The sequence below is a fragment of the Hypomesus nipponensis genome, chromosome 12, assembly GCF_054491055.1.
Source record: "Hypomesus nipponensis isolate SF chromosome 12, ASM5449105v1, whole genome shotgun sequence".
In the NCBI taxonomy this organism is placed as follows: Eukaryota; Metazoa; Chordata; class Actinopteri; order Osmeriformes; family Osmeridae; genus Hypomesus; species Hypomesus nipponensis.
In genome coordinates, this window is record NC_140372.1 from 11,647,646 (window position 1) to 11,666,991 (window position 19,346).

Below are 19,346 nucleotides of genomic sequence, written 5' to 3' on the forward strand. Positions count from 1 at the left end.
TTGCATTCTCTGTGTTTTTCTCCTTTTGGGGGACAAGGCTAGCACGCGTCTTGACTTGTGTGGTGCTGCTTCTCAATGTTGTTTTCAGGCTGTTGTTTTTTGGCCTCCTAAACTTGTTGTATATGTGCATGTGTGTATGGTTTTGGGTCCGCTTTGATGACGCGACAGCGTGGACAGGTACCAGAGGCAGCCGGGTCAGAACCTAACGTGGTGGCTCAATCAGTGACACCCAGGAGGACAGAGAAAGCAGGAAGACCTTGAGACCGGCAATGCATCCAATGCTTTCAACAGCATCCAGAGGCCCCCTCTTTCACTCACACACACGCGCACGCCACTGTCACACAGCCACCTCCCGTCCCACAAGGCGGCCTGGGAAGTGGGCCCAGACCGGCAGAGTTGTCCTGCCAGCGGCTCAAAGCGCTCTATCTGGGTCAGACGAGGAGGTCCAGGGGGGCAGGGCGCACAGGGAGTTGTGGACGGCCAATGACGCTCATCCCAGTGACAGCAACGGCCATCGTGTCTAAATATTTACGACCAGACGGATCGCCGTCACTTTCCTTCCAGAAGTTTCACAGCATCATCCTATTCATGGAAGGATGTAGCTCCTGAAAACAAAACAAAAATGAAGGAAATATAACGATTGGAAAATATTTATTCCACGCTCAAGCGAGGCCAAGCTCAGCCATAGTTCTGAATGTCACAAAAGGTCAGGAGTGAGGAAATGACACAAGTTTGCCTAAATCACTTTTAGGTGTAATCATTTCACACATATAACCTGATTTGGGGGAAAGCTGTGTCTCTACTTTGGCAACAGAGTGAAAATTCTTTGGGTGTTTACTAAGAATGAACCAACGTAACCATAATGTTTTATCAGGTTGGCAGGCAGCATGGCTATGACTCACACCTCACTAATAAACATACAGCAACACTGACATCGGTACATCTCTTATTCACAACTTTTCAGTAGAGTGAGTCAATAATAATTTGAGCAAAAAACAAAGAGAGAATGTAATTTGAAAAGCATAAATCAGTTATGTAACAAGAATGGTTTACTTTCAACAGAACTCCATGCCTCAACAAATAAATGGCGGTTGGAAAGCAAAGCCCATCTTTCAACTTTTCAGACTGTCATTAAATATGAGGACAGAGTTCTTCTGAATGTCTTTTGTCTCTTTTATGTGGCTGACAGACATTTGTTTGAGGATAATTGAAATGGCCTTCTCATAACTTTCCCCTCAAATTATTCCTTTTTCATTACAGACTTCATTGAGGAGATAATCAAATTCAATTGCACTTCAAGCCCCATCTGTTCCGAAATAATTGACAATTCAGTTTGAAAAGAAAGAAAAAAACAACCACTGACTCTTCGGAGTGTCCTCATAAATATCTGTATCTGAATCAAATTAGCGCCACTTCCATAAATCATGCACGTGCAGACGGAGGTAAACTTGTCGCATTGCTGCCATCTCTGTGGTTTAGCCTGTGAGGTGTTCGAACATTACGGCGTAAGACAGTGCTGGTTTGTGGATGTGTCCTTTTTTTTCATATTTGGTTTACGGTAAATGGATGCCGGCTTCTGGTTTCTGAGTGGCGGGGTGTTGATAATGGGTGTCGTTCGGTCTGCCTTGTAGGAGGTGAGAAATCACCACAGACCATCCGTACAACATGTGCATGTTATTACAGAGAAACAGATAGAGAGAGAGAGCAAGAGAGAGTAGAAATGAAAGAAAGAAAGACAGAAAGACAGAAAGAAAGAAAGAAAGAAAGAAAGAAAGAAAGAAAAAAAAAGAAAGAAAAGTCTACTAGTATGTGTAGCACTGTGTACCAGTGTATGCCGTGACATCCTCTCTGAGAGATAGTTCGGTGCTGTGGTGCTCATAGTAACAGCACCCAGGGGAGATCGGATTTACTGCCCCATTCAGCTGTGCTGAGCTTCACTTTAACATCATTCAGCCTCCAGCACACGCGCACACACACACACAGCACTTCCATACACCCACATACGTGTTCAGTACAGTCTCAAGGACATAGTTTAAGTGGATACCGGTTATACTTTTCTGTTGTTGTAGTTTTCAGAAATTCCACATATCAAGGATAAAATTATGGAATGGAACAGAACGCTGTCTTTTGGATTTGAGGAAGATATGGAAAATGTGTTTTTCTCTTTTATCTTCATGGTAATGTTTTTGCACATACATATGATAACACAGATATCAAAGACATTGATCTACAGACTTGGCACGATACAACCAAGTGTGCACTCACACACTTTCCCATGCACATACAGTGCACATACACACTCTTGTACACTATAGCATAGATGTTGAGGTTCGGAGAAGATGTAGAGCTGCTCAGAAAACCAAACAGACGGAAGTGAAGAAACATCTCCTGGTGGTGGAGGCACAGACAGTGTCAAGAACGAGACAGTTATAAACCCTTGTTCAAGATTCAAATCTATGCAATCGGTTTGGCGTCTGTGCTATTCTGCGAATAACAAAAAGAGAAATGGAAAAAATGATCTAGCCATCCAGTCTCAAGCTGCAGCTGAACCCTCTGAGACAAAAAAGCATAGGAACACACTGAGACACTACAGGAGTTAAGTAAACAGATCTCTGTAGCATAAGCAAGCAGCACAAAGGCCTTCCTCCCTTGACCAGAGCCCACACACAGACACAACACTATACTTTCCATAAATACACCAGCAAAACCAACAAACAGGCCCAAATTTGCCTGAACAATATCCTGTAAATATCATGTATCGTATCAATATCCGGTCTTTATTTTAAGACTGTTTAGAAAGTAGTCCCCCTTGGGCTTATTTGTTACAGTAATCCCCAGCGGAGCAACTCACAGGAGAACATCACCTGCCCTATCTTCCAAACACACAAGAAAAACACGTCATATCTGTGTGTGTGTGTGTGTGTGTGTGTGTGTGCGTGTGTGCAATTAGATTATGTGATGCGTGGTTGCTGTGGAAACATGAAAGACGGACTGACTTATATTTAACAACAGCAGCAATATTGCAAAACAGAATTACATTTCATTTCAGCACATTAACTTTCTTTACATCACATATTTTTGGTCTATAAAAGGGAAATGGAATTGTTCCATGACATCAATATTTCAGTGGGAGAATTGGGTTCCGTTCCGTTCTGTCATGAAACTCACTGGAAAAACTGTAGATTTGTTAATTGTCTGTTTGCTTTGCATGCAACATCAGTGCATCTTTTGAGATTCTTGAATGGGATATTTATGTTGCATTGTCACATACAATTATATCGTTCCCTGCTCCCCAGTGGGTTGGTGGGGAACCTATGTTTCACCCTCTCAGACGGAGCTCCCTGCTGAGCGGTGGCAGTGTGGCGCTGTCACAAACTCTGAAAGTCCCCATAAAACATGGTCCCCGTGAACAGACCTCATGAATATGAAATCAACTCTGTATTCAGTGTGGAGATGGATGAAAGAGTACGGTAAAGAGGGAGAAAGACAGACACAGGAAGAAAAACCAAAAGAGAGAGTGAGAGAGAAAGTGTGTGTGCGTGCATATGGGTGCACAGCACGTGTGTGCATGTTTGCGAGCGCCTTCATGTGTGTTTGCTTGCCACTGCGACACAGAACCCGACATGGCAGATGCATCCGTTGCTAATCAAATTGGAACCGTGTTCCCACGCTCCCCATCAAATACATGACCGGTCCACATGTCACAGAGCGAGAGCCCTCCTCTCCAGATGCCCCGGCTGCCTCGCGTCCATCTGCACCCACAGAGACTCCACATCCCCGGCCCCACAACTGCAGCCCGGAGGAGGATCACATTACCTGCAAACCACCACACAGCCCCATGATGGATGGCCTTCCCTTCCCAGTAATGCACAAACGCATTATCCGTCATCCACCCCCAGGCCCAGAAGGAAAGAGATGCTCTTTTAAAAATTGACACTCTCCCTGGCTGCCAGCCTCCACTGCCGTGGGTAAATCAGTCAGCCAGACTGGGACTTGATCATGTGGGGAGGGCCCTGTTTTCCCTGGGTGGCAGATCTCTGTAGTCCACCACACTTCATTGAACTCTACAGTTCATTATTCATTGTTGTTAAGATTGCTGCCAACTGTATAGAAGCCCAAGGCAGTTAGCAATAGTCTTCTAGTGTAATCCATGTAATGTCTAAAACGTAATCTGAACCCTTTCAGACTTGATTGGGGGTAGACTCGGATCAGGATGCAAGATACAGTAGCCATCATGTCTTCGTATGTTGCCAGACACGGCACACTGTTAGACTGTCTCTAGTGGCCACAGTGATGTATGATATGGTAAAAGAAAAAGGGCAGGCAGGAAAAGATTTGTAGCTTGTCAAGTAGTCTATCATTGTCTCACTCACAACACAGCCTTGGGTGTTGATGTCTCTCTCTCTTTCTCCCTCCATCTCTCTCTCTCTTTCTCACCCTCTCTTTCTCTGTCACCTCTCCCTCACAGCTCCCTCGCTATTTTTCTCTCTCTTTGAAAGTAGTGCTGTTGGGAGAGGGGCGACGGCGGCGGCTGCTGAGTTTGTGTTTGCGTTTGTTGGTGTTTGTATGAAGCATTTTGCCAGAGAAAGAGAAATATCTAAGAGCCCCCTACACAACTCACCCCAAATCAATGGATAGAGACATAATCAAAAGGCTCCAATCAAATTTCAGGACATTCGTGTGAAAATGAACTCATAGTCGTCATGGAATCTGCAGCAATAAAAACTGAAAAGTGAAGATTCAATCTTATTATTAATCCAAAATATCTGACATAGCCTTTCCTCAGGCCTCGGAGTCACACACCAGTTGCACGAAAACCAGTTTACCTTCAACCCAAACAATAGATGGACACACATCCTCTTTTGTCCACCATTGTTGCCATTCAAACGTGTCAGTCCGCTTCAGAGGGACAAAGAGACGGGTAAGAGGTGAGGAAATGGAAGGAAAGGCCGGGGCACGAGACAGACGATGTACCTAGAGGACTCTGAGGCCCTGCTGGGCAGCACGACCAGGCCTGAAGGGGACCACAAAGAGCTGCGGCGATGAGAACTTTGACAGACAGGCCGTCGCAGCCACGGGGGACAAAGAAGGCGGGTGACGAGCAGCTGACAGACAGAAGGTCCATTTCCACTCACACAAAAGAGCCGAGAGATGAAGCAGATTAGCCCCTCTCTGTGCCTATTGTGAGGTGTCCAAATGATAAGATTTCTCTTTTCGATCACCACTCGCGTGTGCTCCCACACAGACACACACTCTATGTCTCCCATTTTTTAGGGAGTCTTTTATTCGACCTCCTTTAAGCAGCTCAGGGGTGACAGCTGCCTTTTGATTCCATCCGTGCTCTTTGTCCCTTGCTTCTAAAGCTGAACTTAAAGATTGATGGAAAAAGCTCCTCATATAGGACCCTCATCAGGAGAGAACTGCTGCAGTCACGTGTCCTTTGACTCTGGGATTAGACTTTTACAGTCAGTACAATATGTAAGCAAAGCAAAAAAACTACGAACAAAAGTATAAAATCAAACATGGAAATTCATTGACTGCCTTGAGACCTTTAAGTGTATGTAATGTTATACTGATTCTACAAGATCACGTCCTGTTTACACAATGACTTGCCTTTGGCTTTGCTCACCACCTGTGTGAAACCTTGTTATCAGAAATTCGGAGACTGCAGTATCCATTTAGTCAAGCGCTTGTATATACTGCCACCTACTGGGCATATGTGTGAACATTAGAAATTGTAATAATTAGTAGGCTATGTCGTGAGTAATCTGGGGTGGAACTCGGGGTTGGCAATCCCAAGAAACGGAAACCCAACGAATTATATTTTTGCATCATTTTATCAGCATCCATCACATCTGCTTTCTCTTCCTCTCCTTGGTTCCAGGTATACATCCACATCCATGCTACAGCCTTCATTTCACAATTAAATTCAGTTTGTCTGAGAAACCTCTTGAGGTGCGTTTAGAATGATACTCTGCATGCAGTAATGGCACCTTTTATCCACTGTGAAATCGCCTCCTTTCTCCTCTCAATCTCCCTTTAACAGACTTTACATGACACATTAAGGGCACACAGTGTTGCACAGTTGTCCTGAAATTCCAGGTTGGGGACTTAAACTCATTAACACCTGTGTGATGGTGAACCCCTTCTTTATTTATTTGGAACTAGCCACAAATCTGATAAAGTTGAAAGTAGCATCTGGGATGTTGCATCCTAGCAATGTCACTGTTCCCTAAACACAGCTGTTGATGTGGTGAGTACATAGACTTTTTACAGGTTTGAGTATGGTAAACCTACGGAAGCTTTGAGAGGTCAGACATTCATGCATTTTTTTACTTCGTTTCCCCGTGATACCCAGTTAATTAGCTAAGTTGTTTTTTTATGTGTACCTATGTCCTTATGTTAAGCCCCAACCCTAGTGGCCCAATGGGGCGAACAAACATTCCACCACTGACCCAAAACGACTACTTGAAACACCTTTAAAAGTACCAAAACTCCCAGGCTAAGAGGCAGCAAGACCACAGCGGTCCCCAAGCTAGAAGCCTCTCTCTGGCAGCAGGAAACCGAAGTCTTTATCTGCTGCTTGATCACCTGGCCAGGTGCGTCTCATCAGGCAATCATGGGGGACACAACCTGGGCGGAGCTGCAGAAAAGGGAAGGGAAACGACAAACAAAGAACACAACACATGTGGCTGTAACACCCCCACCCTTAAAACAATGAATAAACAGTGAGTCACATACAATAATACTAACTAGTTCACTGTGACTGTACCAATGTTTAATCATTGTACTCTGAAACAAAAATAGGGACTGCTTACAAAAAATGCTTGCCTATATGACAGGGAACACAACACATGTGGCCGTAACACCCCCACCCTTAAAACAATGAATAAACAGTGAGTCACATACAATAATACTAACTAGTTCACTGTGACTGTACCAATGTTTAATCATTGTACTCTGAAACAAAAATAGGGACTGCTTACAAAAAATGCTTGCCTATATGACAGGGAACACAACACATGTGGCCGTAACACCCCCACCCTTAAAACAATGAATAAACAGTGAGTCACATACAATAATACTAACTAGTTCACTGTGACTGTACCAATGTTTAATCATTGTACTCTGAAACAAAAATAGGGACTGCTTACAAAAAATGCTTGCCTATATGACAGGGAACACAACACATGTGGCCGTAATACCTTATCTCGAAAAAGATAGGACAAAACGACTCCCTTAATAGTAACACATACTCACTTGAATTGGCGGCACTAGGACCATGTTTTGCCAAGTCGTTGGTTGTGTAAGAAAGTGTAGATTGCAGAGTCATGGATGGATGTCTTGGCTGTAAGCATGGCTAGGATAATAGGGACAATTTACCGGTGTTGTGGACACACTAATATCGATGTCTCTGGTTAAAAGGAGGTCAGAACCATAACTGCTGTTGGTAAATAAAAGGCTATTTCGTCTAGGTGATTACGCAACTAAATATATTTAGCTACAACAACAACCTCGTTTTCAGAAGGTAAGTGTTTGCATTACAATTACAACTTGTTATCAATAGCTCTAGCTACCTTGCTAACTTGCGAAGGTTATCAAGCCAGGCTAAGCAAGCTAGGAAGCTGTTCTAGTATCATGTATGTAATAGAGATTGCAAAGGATACATTTGATCCCAGCACTGGTGTTTGCTAGCCACAACTACAATTAGTACCTGTAATCATGTTTTACAAAAGCAATAAAGCTTGGCTAGCTTTAGTGTGGGCTCAGATCTTAGAATTCCTACTTGAGACGGTCAATTACTAACAGTGTCATGCCCCATTAGTAAAATAAGTAAGTAAGAACTGGTTGTTTTGCACTGACATGCAGTTCACATTGGTCTCTTATTCTGGCCCTACCTACTAAGCGAGATAAAGTTCTGATTTTAACGCGCCAACCCGTCAAAATAATGTGTCGGTACTCGATCTTGCCCGGGCAGCGTATTTGACACTGCTGCCGAAGTGCTGTTTTTAACATTGACTCCAGCACATAAAGTTCACTGCCTAATATAGCAGGATGACCCGCTGTTCCACTGTTATGACGGGTGGTGTGTAAACAAAAAGGTAACTAGCGGCAGCGTTCCTATAGAAGTTGTAGTTTGGCTCTCAGTGTGCTGTTAAGGACTATTGTTTAATTAGGGTGATTTGACATACTCCCTCTTCTATCTGTGTTTTCCCCAGTTCCAGCCATGGTGGTGAACAGCTACTGTGAGGCCAGTGCCTCAGTGTCGGAAGCCTGGGTGGACAATGGCTTCTCCCCATGCTTCTACTTCACCCTAGTTCCCACTGTGCTGCTCACTGTCTCCTTCTTCTTCGGCACCTTCCACTGCGTCTTCTACCGGCGCTATGGGACGGATATGGAGCCCAAGTTTGTGCCGCGCTCTCGTCTCTATGGCCTGCAGCTGGCTGTATCCGCCCTGCTCCTGCTCCAGTACCTGGGGGGCGTTGTGTGGCGTGCGGCTGTCGGAGAAGAGCTCCCTGGCTACGTGGTACTGTATGGCTGCCTCTCTGCGCTGGGCTGGGCCTGCGCGGTGGCCCTGCTCAGGCTGGAGAGGCGCAGGGTGCTGGTGAGGGACCAGACCAGGGGCCACAGCGTCCTCCTGCTGCTTTTCTGGGCTGTGGCCTTCTCAGCTGAGAACCTGGCCTTTGTCTCCTATTCCAGCCCACATTGGTGGTGGGGTCTGGAGGACCAGCAGAAGCAGGTGAATGAGATGATCTGACCCTTAAAGCTAAGGAGACCAAAACGTGTTGGGGTGTTTTCATGTTTAATATTGAAAGTAGATTCACATGTGAAAACTAGACTTCCTTTGGCATATCGAGTGACTACATTAGCAAGGATTGTTGTTCCATTGGGCTTGCCCTCAGTATCAGCATGCCGACTTTTGATATTTGGAAATCGCCAAATTGCTTTTTGCTCCAATCTTTAAAAGAACAATTATAGGGTAGGGCTGTCGTGCTTCAGACCATGACATGGCAGGATAAGAGATGAGTAATGGCATGAGTAAGTAGAAAGAGTAAGAGACTAAATTTGCTGAATCATTATTCCAGTCACTCCTACACTGTAGCCACTCCCCCCTAATATATTTACTTGGAACTGAACCAGAAATCTCTTCCTGCAAGGGAAGTAGGCCTAATCATAATTACAGAATACTGGAAGAATACTAGAACATAAAATTTAATGTGGGCTTGGAGGTTAATAGCGGTCATGCCTTACAAATATATATATTTAGTATCCATTCACTTTTACAAAAATGACATTTTGAATGGACATTTTCTGGTTAGCATGCTCTTAGTATAATACAAATGTTTTAGGACTACACACGCACAACAAATAAAGACCATTGTTGTTTAACTCCTGATCACCACCATTACACCCATTTTTAGGGATCCGACAACTTCTAAACAAACTAAACTATTTAAAAACTTGTGTTGCCTCACCTCAGGTGGAGTTTGGTCTCTGGCTGGTGCGCTACATCGGCACCGGAACCCTCTTCTTTCTGGGCCTGAAGGCTCCAGGGCTGCCCCGAAAGCCTTACATGCTCCTCATCAACGAAGATGAACGTGATGTGGAGCATAGCCAGGTAAACACCCACCCACCATAATGTGTTTCAGTGTTTGCGTGTACTGTGTAGTAGGTGTCACAACTGGCTCAAGGCCGTGGCAAAAAAGGGAGTCCACATGACATGGTTGAAAGAAGTAACAAAGAGTTAATTTACTCAGACTGATGGAGTCTGACAATCCATGGCTGACCACAATCCAAATATGTGTTGTGTCCATAATCAGTTTAGGTGGTGTGTGTATGAGATATCAAAGGGTGGGTCTGTTGAAAAGTGTGACGGAAAACTAAGCCAAAGTTCACAACTAGAAACCAAAATCCTCAGCTGGTTATGCTGGGCAGGTCTGGTGAGTTAGTTAGCGGGGGAGGGTTGGCCGGCTGCCTCTCTCAGAAAGGTGGGCAGACAAAGCCCTCTGCCCAGGTGCAAGGAATCAGACTCGGATGACCTCCATGGCCCTCCAATCCCTATCCTGTGAAAAAAAGACCAGAACAAGGAGGATGTCACATATGCCATAGGCCTACACTTCTAACAGCCCTGTCTGTGTGTGTCTCCAGCCTCTTCTGGGCGGTGCAGAAGAGTCCCAGTCGACGTGGCAGGGCTTCAGTCTGAAGGTGCGTCTCCTGATGCCCTACATGTGGCCCCGGAACAACATCCTACTGCAGCTGCTGGTCCTGCTCTGTCTGGGCCTGCTGGCCATCGAGAGGGTCATCAATGTGTTTGTGCCTATTTACTACAAGAACATAGGTGAGGGGACTCCACATGCATGTACTGTACGCGAGCACCCCTCTCCTGTTTCATTTGGATGCTTCTCCTTCCTGACCCTCGGTCTCATGCCTGCCTGTCGCTGTATTTTCTCTTCACGGCCCCTCTCTCTCCCTTCAGTGACCGAGCTGACGGACGGAAGCAGCTGGAGGAGGTTGGCCAGTACTGTTGGGATATATGTCCTGCTGAAGTTCATGCAAGGCGGAGGGGCAGGTGAGCGACGCTACTCGGACTCTTCGCCTGTCATTCTCCAATTCTGCACATCAGTGGCAGTCATTTTTTGTCTCGTTTAGCTCCGGATGTTCGTTTTGACTTTGTTTATCCTCTCTCCCCTTCCCTCCCACCCCTCCCCCCTCAGGTGCGTCAGGGTTCGTCAGCAACATGCGCTCCTTCCTGTGGATCCGGGTGCAGCAGTACACCAACCGCGTGGTGCAGGTGCGCCTGTTCGACCACCTCCACTCGCTGTCCCTGCGCTGGCACCTGGGCCGGCGCACCGGAGACGTCCTGAGGAGCATCGACCGCGGCACCTCGTCCATCAACAGCCTCCTCAGGTGAGCCGCGCACCCTTCCCGACGCGAGCCCGCGAGCGTGGCCCGCGCGTGCGGCGATTTACCAGAAACTGACTCGTGGCTCCTTCCACAGCTACATCGTCTTCAGCATCTTCCCCACCATCGCCGACATCGTCATCTCCATCATCTACTTCATCACGTACTTCAACGCCTGGTTTGGCCTCATCGTGTTCGTCTGCATGTTCCTCTACCTTAGTGAGTATCGCACCCCCTACGAAGACACAGCATGTCCCTGCGTGCAAAGGCTGTATGGATGAAAAGATTCTTACGATTGACATATCTCCCTAGCCTTGACCATCATCATCACTGAATGGAGGACCAAGTACAGGCGAGACATGAACACTCAGGACAACAACGCCAAGTCGAAAGCCGTGGACTCTCTGCTCAACTTTGAGACGGTACTGTGACTCCTCCCCCAAACGCCCGTTTTTTCTTTGCCTCTCGTCTCCATCCCCGAAATGTTGCCATGTGAATTCAATGCATGTCCGTGGCCCTCCTACCAGGTGAAGTATTACAACGCAGAGCATTACGAGGTGAGCCGCTTCGAGGACGCCATCTTGCAATACCAGGCGTCCGAATGGAAGACCCAAGCGTCCCTGGCCTTGCTGAACCAGTCGCAGAACCTCATCATCGGGTCAGGACTTCTGGCAGGTTCTCTACTCTGTGCTTACTTTGTCACAGAGGGAAAGTTTCAGGTACAGAACACAGGTCATCCCATTTATCTTGCAAGGATCTGATCTTACTCTCTTTCCTTATCTCTCCCACAATTCTGTCTGTAAAAGCTACCTTCTGTATTATACGTTCAATCCAGCTTTTTTGACCTATATCCCAGGTTGGAGACTTTGTTCTCTTTGGTACCTATATAATCCAGCTGTACACACCTCTCAACTGGTTTGGAACCTACTACAGGTAAGGGACACAGGAAGGGGGTTATGCTGAGGTTATGAGATGGTGCCTTCTGAACTAGGTTACCTAGATTTGCAACTTTTTATTCATTTATCACAGAATGATCCAGAACTCCTTCATTGACATGGAAAGCATGTTCAAGCTCTTCAAAGAGGAAGAGGAGGTAAGACTATCGTCAAGGACCCCATTTTCTATCCTGATATTGACTTATTATTCATTACACCTTGGGTACTACACTTGACAACGTGTACTGTTGTTAAAGTGTTATTCTGTTCTTGATTGCTGTGTAGGTGAAAGATGATGTTAATGCCGGAAACCTTCTTTTCCAACTGGGGAAGGTGGAGTTCGAGAATGTTTACTTCAGTTACACTGACGGGTAGGTCACGATGGCGTCATTCCGAAAGAATGTTGTTCAGTCAGATAGAAATCAAGGCTTAAAATTCTGTTTGCTTTTGTTTGTCTCTGTCCTTCTAAAGGAAGGAGATTCTTAAGGACGTATCGTTCACAGTTCAGCCTGGTCAGACTGTTGCACTGGTAAGTGAAGGAGATTGCAATCCTACAGCGCAGCAGTATTGTGGAGATGTACCGGAGGCAGTTACTATTGTTTGCATGTAGTTGTGTGACATCATCGTCATTGTTGTTATGACGTGTCTAGGTTGGACAGTCAGGATCGGGCAAGAGCACCATTATTCGCCTGCTCTTCCGTTTCTATGACGTCCAAGGAGGCTGTATCCGTATTGACGGCCAAGACATCTCAAAGGTGAGCGTTATTTGATGTTTTAAAGCAGTGTTGGGACTCCCCGGTAGCTCACCGTGTAGGGCGCGTATCAGGTGGGGTAGAAGGCCCCGATGCAGCGGCCCCGGGGTTCAAATCCATCTCGGGCCATGTCTGCATGCCTTCCCTTCCCTCTGTCCCCTACGTTTCCCGTATTCATCTCAACAGTGTCTGTCTGATAAAGCAGAAAAAAAGGGCAAATATATATATATTTTTAAAAAGAAAAAGCAGTCTTGGGTGTTTGCGTGGATCGTGACGGCTCCTACGCCGTTCTCTCGCCCCCCAGGTCAAGCAGACGTCCCTGCGGGCCCACATCGGGGTGGTGCCCCAGGACACGGTCCTCTTCAACAACAACATCCGAGACAACATCCGCTACGGCCGAATCTCAGCCAGCGACCAGGAAGTAGAGGAGGCCGCCATCGCCGCCGACATCCATGACAAGATCATAGGATTCCCCGAGGGTAGGGAAGAATTTCACGCTACATCTGCCTGGCTAGGAGGAGCGGCTTGGTGAGCCCTGTGGCTGTAGCGTAAGTCTGTCTTCCTGTCTACTCCCATAGGCTACGACACCCCGGTGGGGGAACGAGGGCTGAAGCTGAGTGGGGGAGAGAAGCAGAGAGTGGCCATCGCCAGGACCATCCTCAAGGCACCTCAGATCGTCCTGCTGGATGAGGTCACTTTTGACATTGGAAAAAGGTTCACGTTTCGCAAACGTTAAGACTTGACTTGTTTTCAAGACGTCCTCTCAATTGCGATGCTGTGTCTCGATTCAGGCCACATCTGCCCTCGATACGCAGACGGAACGCAACATCCAGGCTTCGCTGGCCAAAGTGTGTGCCAATAGGACCACAATCGTTGTGGCTCACAGGTAAGGGACAGATGGGACTCGTGTGTTGTGGAACCCCTTTGCATTCAGACTTAACGTAATCAGATTTTAATTTCCTGTGGTTCTGTTTGTTCAGGCTGTCTACCATCATTGGAGCAGACCAGATTCTCGTTTTGAGAGAGGGTGTAATAGCTGAACGGGGACGGTGAGTACAGCTCAATGTACAGTTTGTTTGTTTGGTGTGTTGTTGGTTTTATGTTTATAGCTATAATGTCTGGAAACTGTCCTACCTCCCTCAGGCATGATGAGCTGCTAGACAAGGGGGGCCTATATTCAGACATGTGGATGAGGCAGCAGCAAGCACAGGACTCCGACTCTTCCTCAGACACAGAGTCCAAAGACCGGAAATCAGAGAAACTACAGCCCCCATCATCCTCTGCTGGACACGGGAGCCACTAAGTAGAATAATATTCTAGTGTCAATAATATATATCAATATTATATAGAATGACATGGGGGACATTTCGGGGGTTAGAAGAAGGTGCTTAGGGACTAAAAGTACCTTTTTTTTCTTCTTTGCACTTTAAGTTGTCGGCTATGGAGCTGTGTTTTAGAACCTATTTATTTAGCATTTTATGTTGTTCATAAGGGTGTGACGTCTGACTGAAGAACATTTTACAACACGGAAATCTAGAATGGTAATGCCCTGTCTCAATTTAGAGTACTACGGAAAGGGAATGGCAAACGTATCGGTACATACCCTTAAATTCAGGTATAGACGCCGTGTAACAGGGACAATGATCGTTTTGGGCGCACATGCTCACGACACTCCTTAGCAATATAATGTTGACATCATAATATTGAGACAGGTTGAATGTTTCATCAGGCAATCAATACAATACTAATTCTATTCAACTGATTCAGGATGAGAACATGAGTTTTAAGAACTTGAACCAAGTAGTGAGGTGAGATGCTACACTGTTTGAATATTCTCATGTATCTCTTTGCTGCTAATACTGTTATGTCTGCATTTGAATGAGTAGTATGAGATTCTATGAATACTGACTGTATATAAACAAGAAGCTTTCCTGTTCAATATTTAGGCAATGTGGTTTGTGATAAGATATATGTTCATAATAACCAGCATCCCGTCACAGACATGCTGTACTGAAATGTCATCATTAGAAGGGAACATTTTAAATATAAAGACAAACATTTTGAAAGAATGTGAAATTCTTTGTGAAGTTCATACCATTTTGGCATTTGTCCTCAGCATGTCGATGTGCCCTAATGTCATGGACTGGTAGTTTGACAGGGACTGTTGGCAACCACTTTCTGAGCTATGGATCAACGACAATAATCAAAGTTCTTGAAAAAGGTTGACGTTGTGATACCAAAGAATGTGAGTTGTGTTATCAAAACCAGAACATTATCCATACCTTGATTTGTAAATATATTTTCAGTTTGGTTGTTTCTATAATAAATGTCCAAAATTCACTTTGTGCTTATTTAGATTTTTTTATTGTGATTTTGATACACATGTCAACAATATTACCCATTATCAACTCATTGTCAAAAATAACATAGGCCTTCATTTCATATAGCCTATTTGTCAGCACCATGAATACGGGTTAGATTAGTGAATATAGTGAATTTTGTTGTTTGGTTATTTGTATTATAAACGCCCAAAATGTACTTTGTGTTTATTTGTATTTCATTTATTTGTGATTATGACAATACAGATATGGTCATGGAATGGGCCAGTACATTCTGTGAAACTAGAGATGTTGCGTAACTGTCCATAGGTCTGGTTGGGATTTGTCAAGGGGTAGGGTGCTACTAGCTTAGTAGCCTGACTGGGACCAGGCGCTGCCTATACAGTAGACCACATACATTTATATTCTAAATAGGTAGATAGCCAGCTAATGTTGAGCCGAGAGCATGGATTTTGACGAGTTGTTCGATGAACGAACATTTACGTTTTCTGATTTCCAGGAATTTACGGTATGTATTACCGACTACCACCAAGATTACTACTGTAGTTAACGTCGTAGCTAGCTAGCTAGCCAGCCAGTAGTTAAAACGCGCCACACTCCCCATCTTGCGAGCTAGCTTGGCCCAACACTGGTTAAATCTGGCTTGGTTTGTAATAACAAGTATAACACATTTCAAAATAAGTATTACAAGACAGCTAGCAACAATTGTGGGCCAGCTAAATATGGTAAACGTTAGCTAGCCTGCTTATTTGTAATGTTAAGAAGTTAGTTGGCCTAGCCAGCCAAGCTAATGTCACAAGGCCTTCTTTCCGCCCCTCAAGAAAAACATTGTTGTAGCTGTAGACTAGCTGTTTACTAACTTCAACTTAAGTTAGGAATCATCAGCTGGCTCGCAAACGGATCAATTATTTAGAGGCATACATATGTTGATTCGACGCCTTGACAGCTTTGTAGTTATGTTAACTGAAAATAAATATATTTGGGCTTATTTTACAGTTTCTTCCTGGACACCAAAAGCTGTCAGAACGGGTGCGGAAGCGATTGTATTATGGTTTAGATCAAGACGTCTCTCTTGATTCCCTCTCCTGTCCTGTTACAGGTTAGCTTATCTTGTTTTATTCGAATTTGTACTTGTAGTAGTTTTCATCAGAGATATAGTAACAACACATACAAAATTATGTTTTAGATATTGCCGTGGAACTTCTCCAGAAGTCTGCCCCTAGCCCCATCCGCAAGCTGCAGAAGAAATATGCTGCTCATGTTGCAAGGTATGTTGGCACCGTCAGTGAGATCAGGCCATCCATGAACAACTTCTTATGAATAAAGAGTGCATCATTATAGGTCATTAAAGCCTATTTGATTGACATTGCAGGGAGGCATGCATCTCTCCGTGTGCAATGATGCTGGCCCTGGTGTACATTGAAAGGCTGAGACACAGAAACCCTGAATACTTGCAAAAGATCTCATCCTCCGACCTCTTCCTGATTTCCATGGTATGTGTGTCAGAGGTCATGGGTCGTTGGAATTAGGTCACGAAGGGTTTATTTTTGGCTTTCTCAGAAAGTGCATTGGTGACACCTCACTTTAAGCTCCGTCAAAAGGCTCTGTGGATGTATAAACACAATAAAAAGTGACCTTTTGGCACTAATATATGTTTACCGTATTTTCCAGATGGTTGCCAGCAAATATTTGTATGACGAAGGCGAGGACGAGGAGGTTTTCAACGATGAGTGGGGGACAGCAGGGAAGTTGGATGTCCAGACTGTCAATGCCCTTGAGATGAATTTCCTCAATGCTATTGTAAGCAACACTGTTCCAGACTCAGTCATGCATGGTCCTTGCGTGTAAAAAAAGAGCATCTTCCTGACATAATATGCCCTCATCCTTCTGTCCTGTGTTTCCAGGAGTGGAGCCTCTTCACTGAGCCCAGTGACTTCTTTGACATCCTGAGTCAACTAGAAACAAGGTTGGTGAAAAATGTTATGTAAGGGGATCATCTTACTTGGTGTTGTTCAGTCCCGGTGTATTTAATCATTTGGACATCGTCAGTTGCGAGTTTACATAAAGGGATTGTGTGTGTGTGTGTCAGGTGGTTTGTTTGTTGTGATATCAGTCTATTCTGGGTGAATCTGTATATAATAGTTTCTGACCTTTGTGCTAACTTTGGCCTGTTGTAACCCTAGCATTGCAGAGAGACAGGGGATGAAACGAGGCTGGTTCACCTACACTGACCTCTGTGTGCTGCTGGAACAGTCGGCATGGCGTAAGGCCCTGACAGCCATCTACCTGCACTTCACCAAGGTGAGAGGGCGCAGGGTCAAAGGGGAATCTTCAGTTAGCTTCCCAAACCCCTTTAGTTTTACTAAAAAGTAGTGTAAACACAGAAGATAAAGAATGGCATTTTTTGACTAATTTCTTGACTATTCCTAGGTTGCCTGCATGCTGGGGCTGGTGTACCTGACCAGCGTAGCTGCTCTCATGGCTACCAGTGCCGTTCTGCAGCAGCTCAGCATCCCAAGGAACCACCAGAGCCTGGCCCCCGTCAGCCCAGTCCACTTCCAGACTCCCATTCCCCCTCCAGCCCTCTCACTTGACACCCCAGCCCCTCCAGTTCCCCCTGCCTCAAACCGCCGCTACTGTGGCCCAGGAAACGACAGCCAGAACCGCCGGCCAGCTTCCCTCAATGACCAAAACCACAGTAAACCTCCATCCACCTCTGTTCTGTGCTTATGGGGCTCCCTCCTCACCTCCCTGGGTAACATTGACCCACGTCCCCAGCCAGATACCACCCACACCTGGGCTTCCTCCTCTCTGCACTGCCTCTCTTGCATGGGTAGGCATCTGGATCTGGTATGTGGACTACGGAATACCTCTGACCTCCTCGCACCTCACACTGGCCTCTCTGTAGCTTGGCTGGCCCCCTCTCTCTTCAGTGTTGCTGTCCCAGGACTGGATCCCCTACACGGGGACATAGGCCCTCTTCAACTTGGTCACCGCTGTCCCCAGTCCATGTTGCCCCTAGACAAAGCCCAGGCTCTCATAATGCCCAGCTAGAGACCTTGAAATTCTGACAGCCAACCTGTGATTAAATGAAACCAGTTCATTTTACACACAGTGCACCCCCATGCAGTCGACCTACTGGTTTATTATGTAAATGTTTCTCCAAATACAGTGTACAGGCCTCAAAGTAACATTTTGTACAGGAGTTAGATGACAGATGTAATGTAAATAAGAAACATGCCATTGAGTTTGTTGGCTCAACCTCGATTTTACATTTTTATAGGCGATTTTGTAGCCTCTTTGGTAGAACTGGGAGGTGTTTGAGGTTTAGATGGTTGGAATCTGATACCCAATATTTCAGGTTTGGTAAAACACTGGGCATGCCTGTAACCATGTTGTTCCTACCTGAGTTTGCGATAGTCAAAAGAAAGTCTTTTGAAAAATATATTATTTTTGCGAATTGCTCCTCTTCTAAGGTTTTGAGTTTGATTGGGATAAACATATATATACTTAGGACGATTGAACTGTTGAATGTGAATGTTGATCAGCGAGTTGTTTGGTTTGAGGCAATAGCATGTTGACGTGTTTACAGAAAGTCTCGAAACAAGGGATCAAGAAGGGAACCAACTAGTTTACTTTGGAGTGGAGTTTCATTCATAACACCTTTTATTGTCTTTCAAATTCATCATAAGGATTATATAATTTTGTGTGTTTTTTAATAGGCCTCAGAGGTCCTCTGCCGAGTTAACTATTGCTTTGTTGAAGGCAAAACAAGCGCCCCTATACTCTGTGTAGCTGCCTCTCCTCTGCACAGTCAGAACCAGCTGCCTTCAAACTCCTCATGACAGTTATCAGGTGAAGGTCCCAAACTATTTACTACTATCATTGAGGCTGCTTCGTTTTTAACTTGCAGACATAGGTCATCATTTCACCTTTTCATGTTCACAGTTTGTCTCTCATAATACTTTCATGTTTTCATGCTTTGTTATATTACCTAACACTTTTAAGTACTTCCATATTTGCACATTAACGTTCCTCAACATAACCTTTGGAAAAGGGAGGGTTTTATTTTGCTCTGAGCCTCAAGGCTACTTTGTGCTTTGCTCATTATTATACATGAGTGAACATTTAAAGTAGGGAATTGTGGTGTTTGTACATTTTGTCTGAATTGACATTTACATATTTGAAACTAAGTTGGTCCCCAGGACAAGTTTGGACGGTGTTAAATTGCCAAAAGCACCTAAAACGTTCAACGGAATTTACATTTTCATGGCACTTTCCAGCTAATTTCTGTTAAAGAAAAAAAAAAAAAAAAAAAAAAGGAAAATATATACCCTTTTTCGAAAGCTTAACCTAATAAAAGTTTGATTTCCACCTGCTGTCATACTAATCTGTCTCTGTCACCCTGATCCACTCTG

The 19,346-nt window shown here is 45.0% G+C and overlaps 2 protein-coding genes across 2 annotated transcripts; both read left to right on the forward strand.

The window, feature by feature from the left end:
- Positions 1-8,081: 8,081 nt before the first annotated feature.
- abcb6a (ATP binding cassette subfamily B member 6 (LAN blood group) a) lies at positions 8,082-14,929 on the forward strand. Its single transcript, XM_084667448.1, has 19 exons — positions 8,082-8,102; positions 8,220-8,740; positions 9,482-9,619; positions 10,150-10,339; positions 10,478-10,570; positions 10,716-10,908; positions 11,000-11,121; positions 11,215-11,324; positions 11,430-11,621; positions 11,759-11,835; positions 11,932-11,995; positions 12,123-12,208; positions 12,309-12,366; positions 12,488-12,592; positions 12,894-13,068; positions 13,168-13,280; positions 13,381-13,475; positions 13,570-13,638; positions 13,733-14,929. Exons 2-19 carry the CDS (start codon positions 8,228-8,230, stop codon positions 13,890-13,892), a joined length of 2,553 nt encoding a protein of 850 aa, XP_084523574.1. The 5' UTR covers positions 8,082-8,102; positions 8,220-8,227; the 3' UTR covers positions 13,893-14,929.
- Positions 14,930-15,219: 290 nt separating this feature from the next.
- On the forward strand, positions 15,220-19,318 carry cnppd1 (cyclin Pas1/PHO80 domain containing 1). The gene is made up of 8 exons (XM_084667449.1): positions 15,220-15,436; positions 15,925-16,027; positions 16,115-16,196; positions 16,301-16,421; positions 16,600-16,728; positions 16,833-16,894; positions 17,112-17,229; positions 17,359-19,318. Exons 1-8 carry the CDS (start codon positions 15,374-15,376, stop codon positions 17,980-17,982), a joined length of 1,302 nt encoding a protein of 433 aa, XP_084523575.1. The 5' UTR covers positions 15,220-15,373; the 3' UTR covers positions 17,983-19,318.
- Positions 19,319-19,346: the final 28 nt, after the last annotated feature.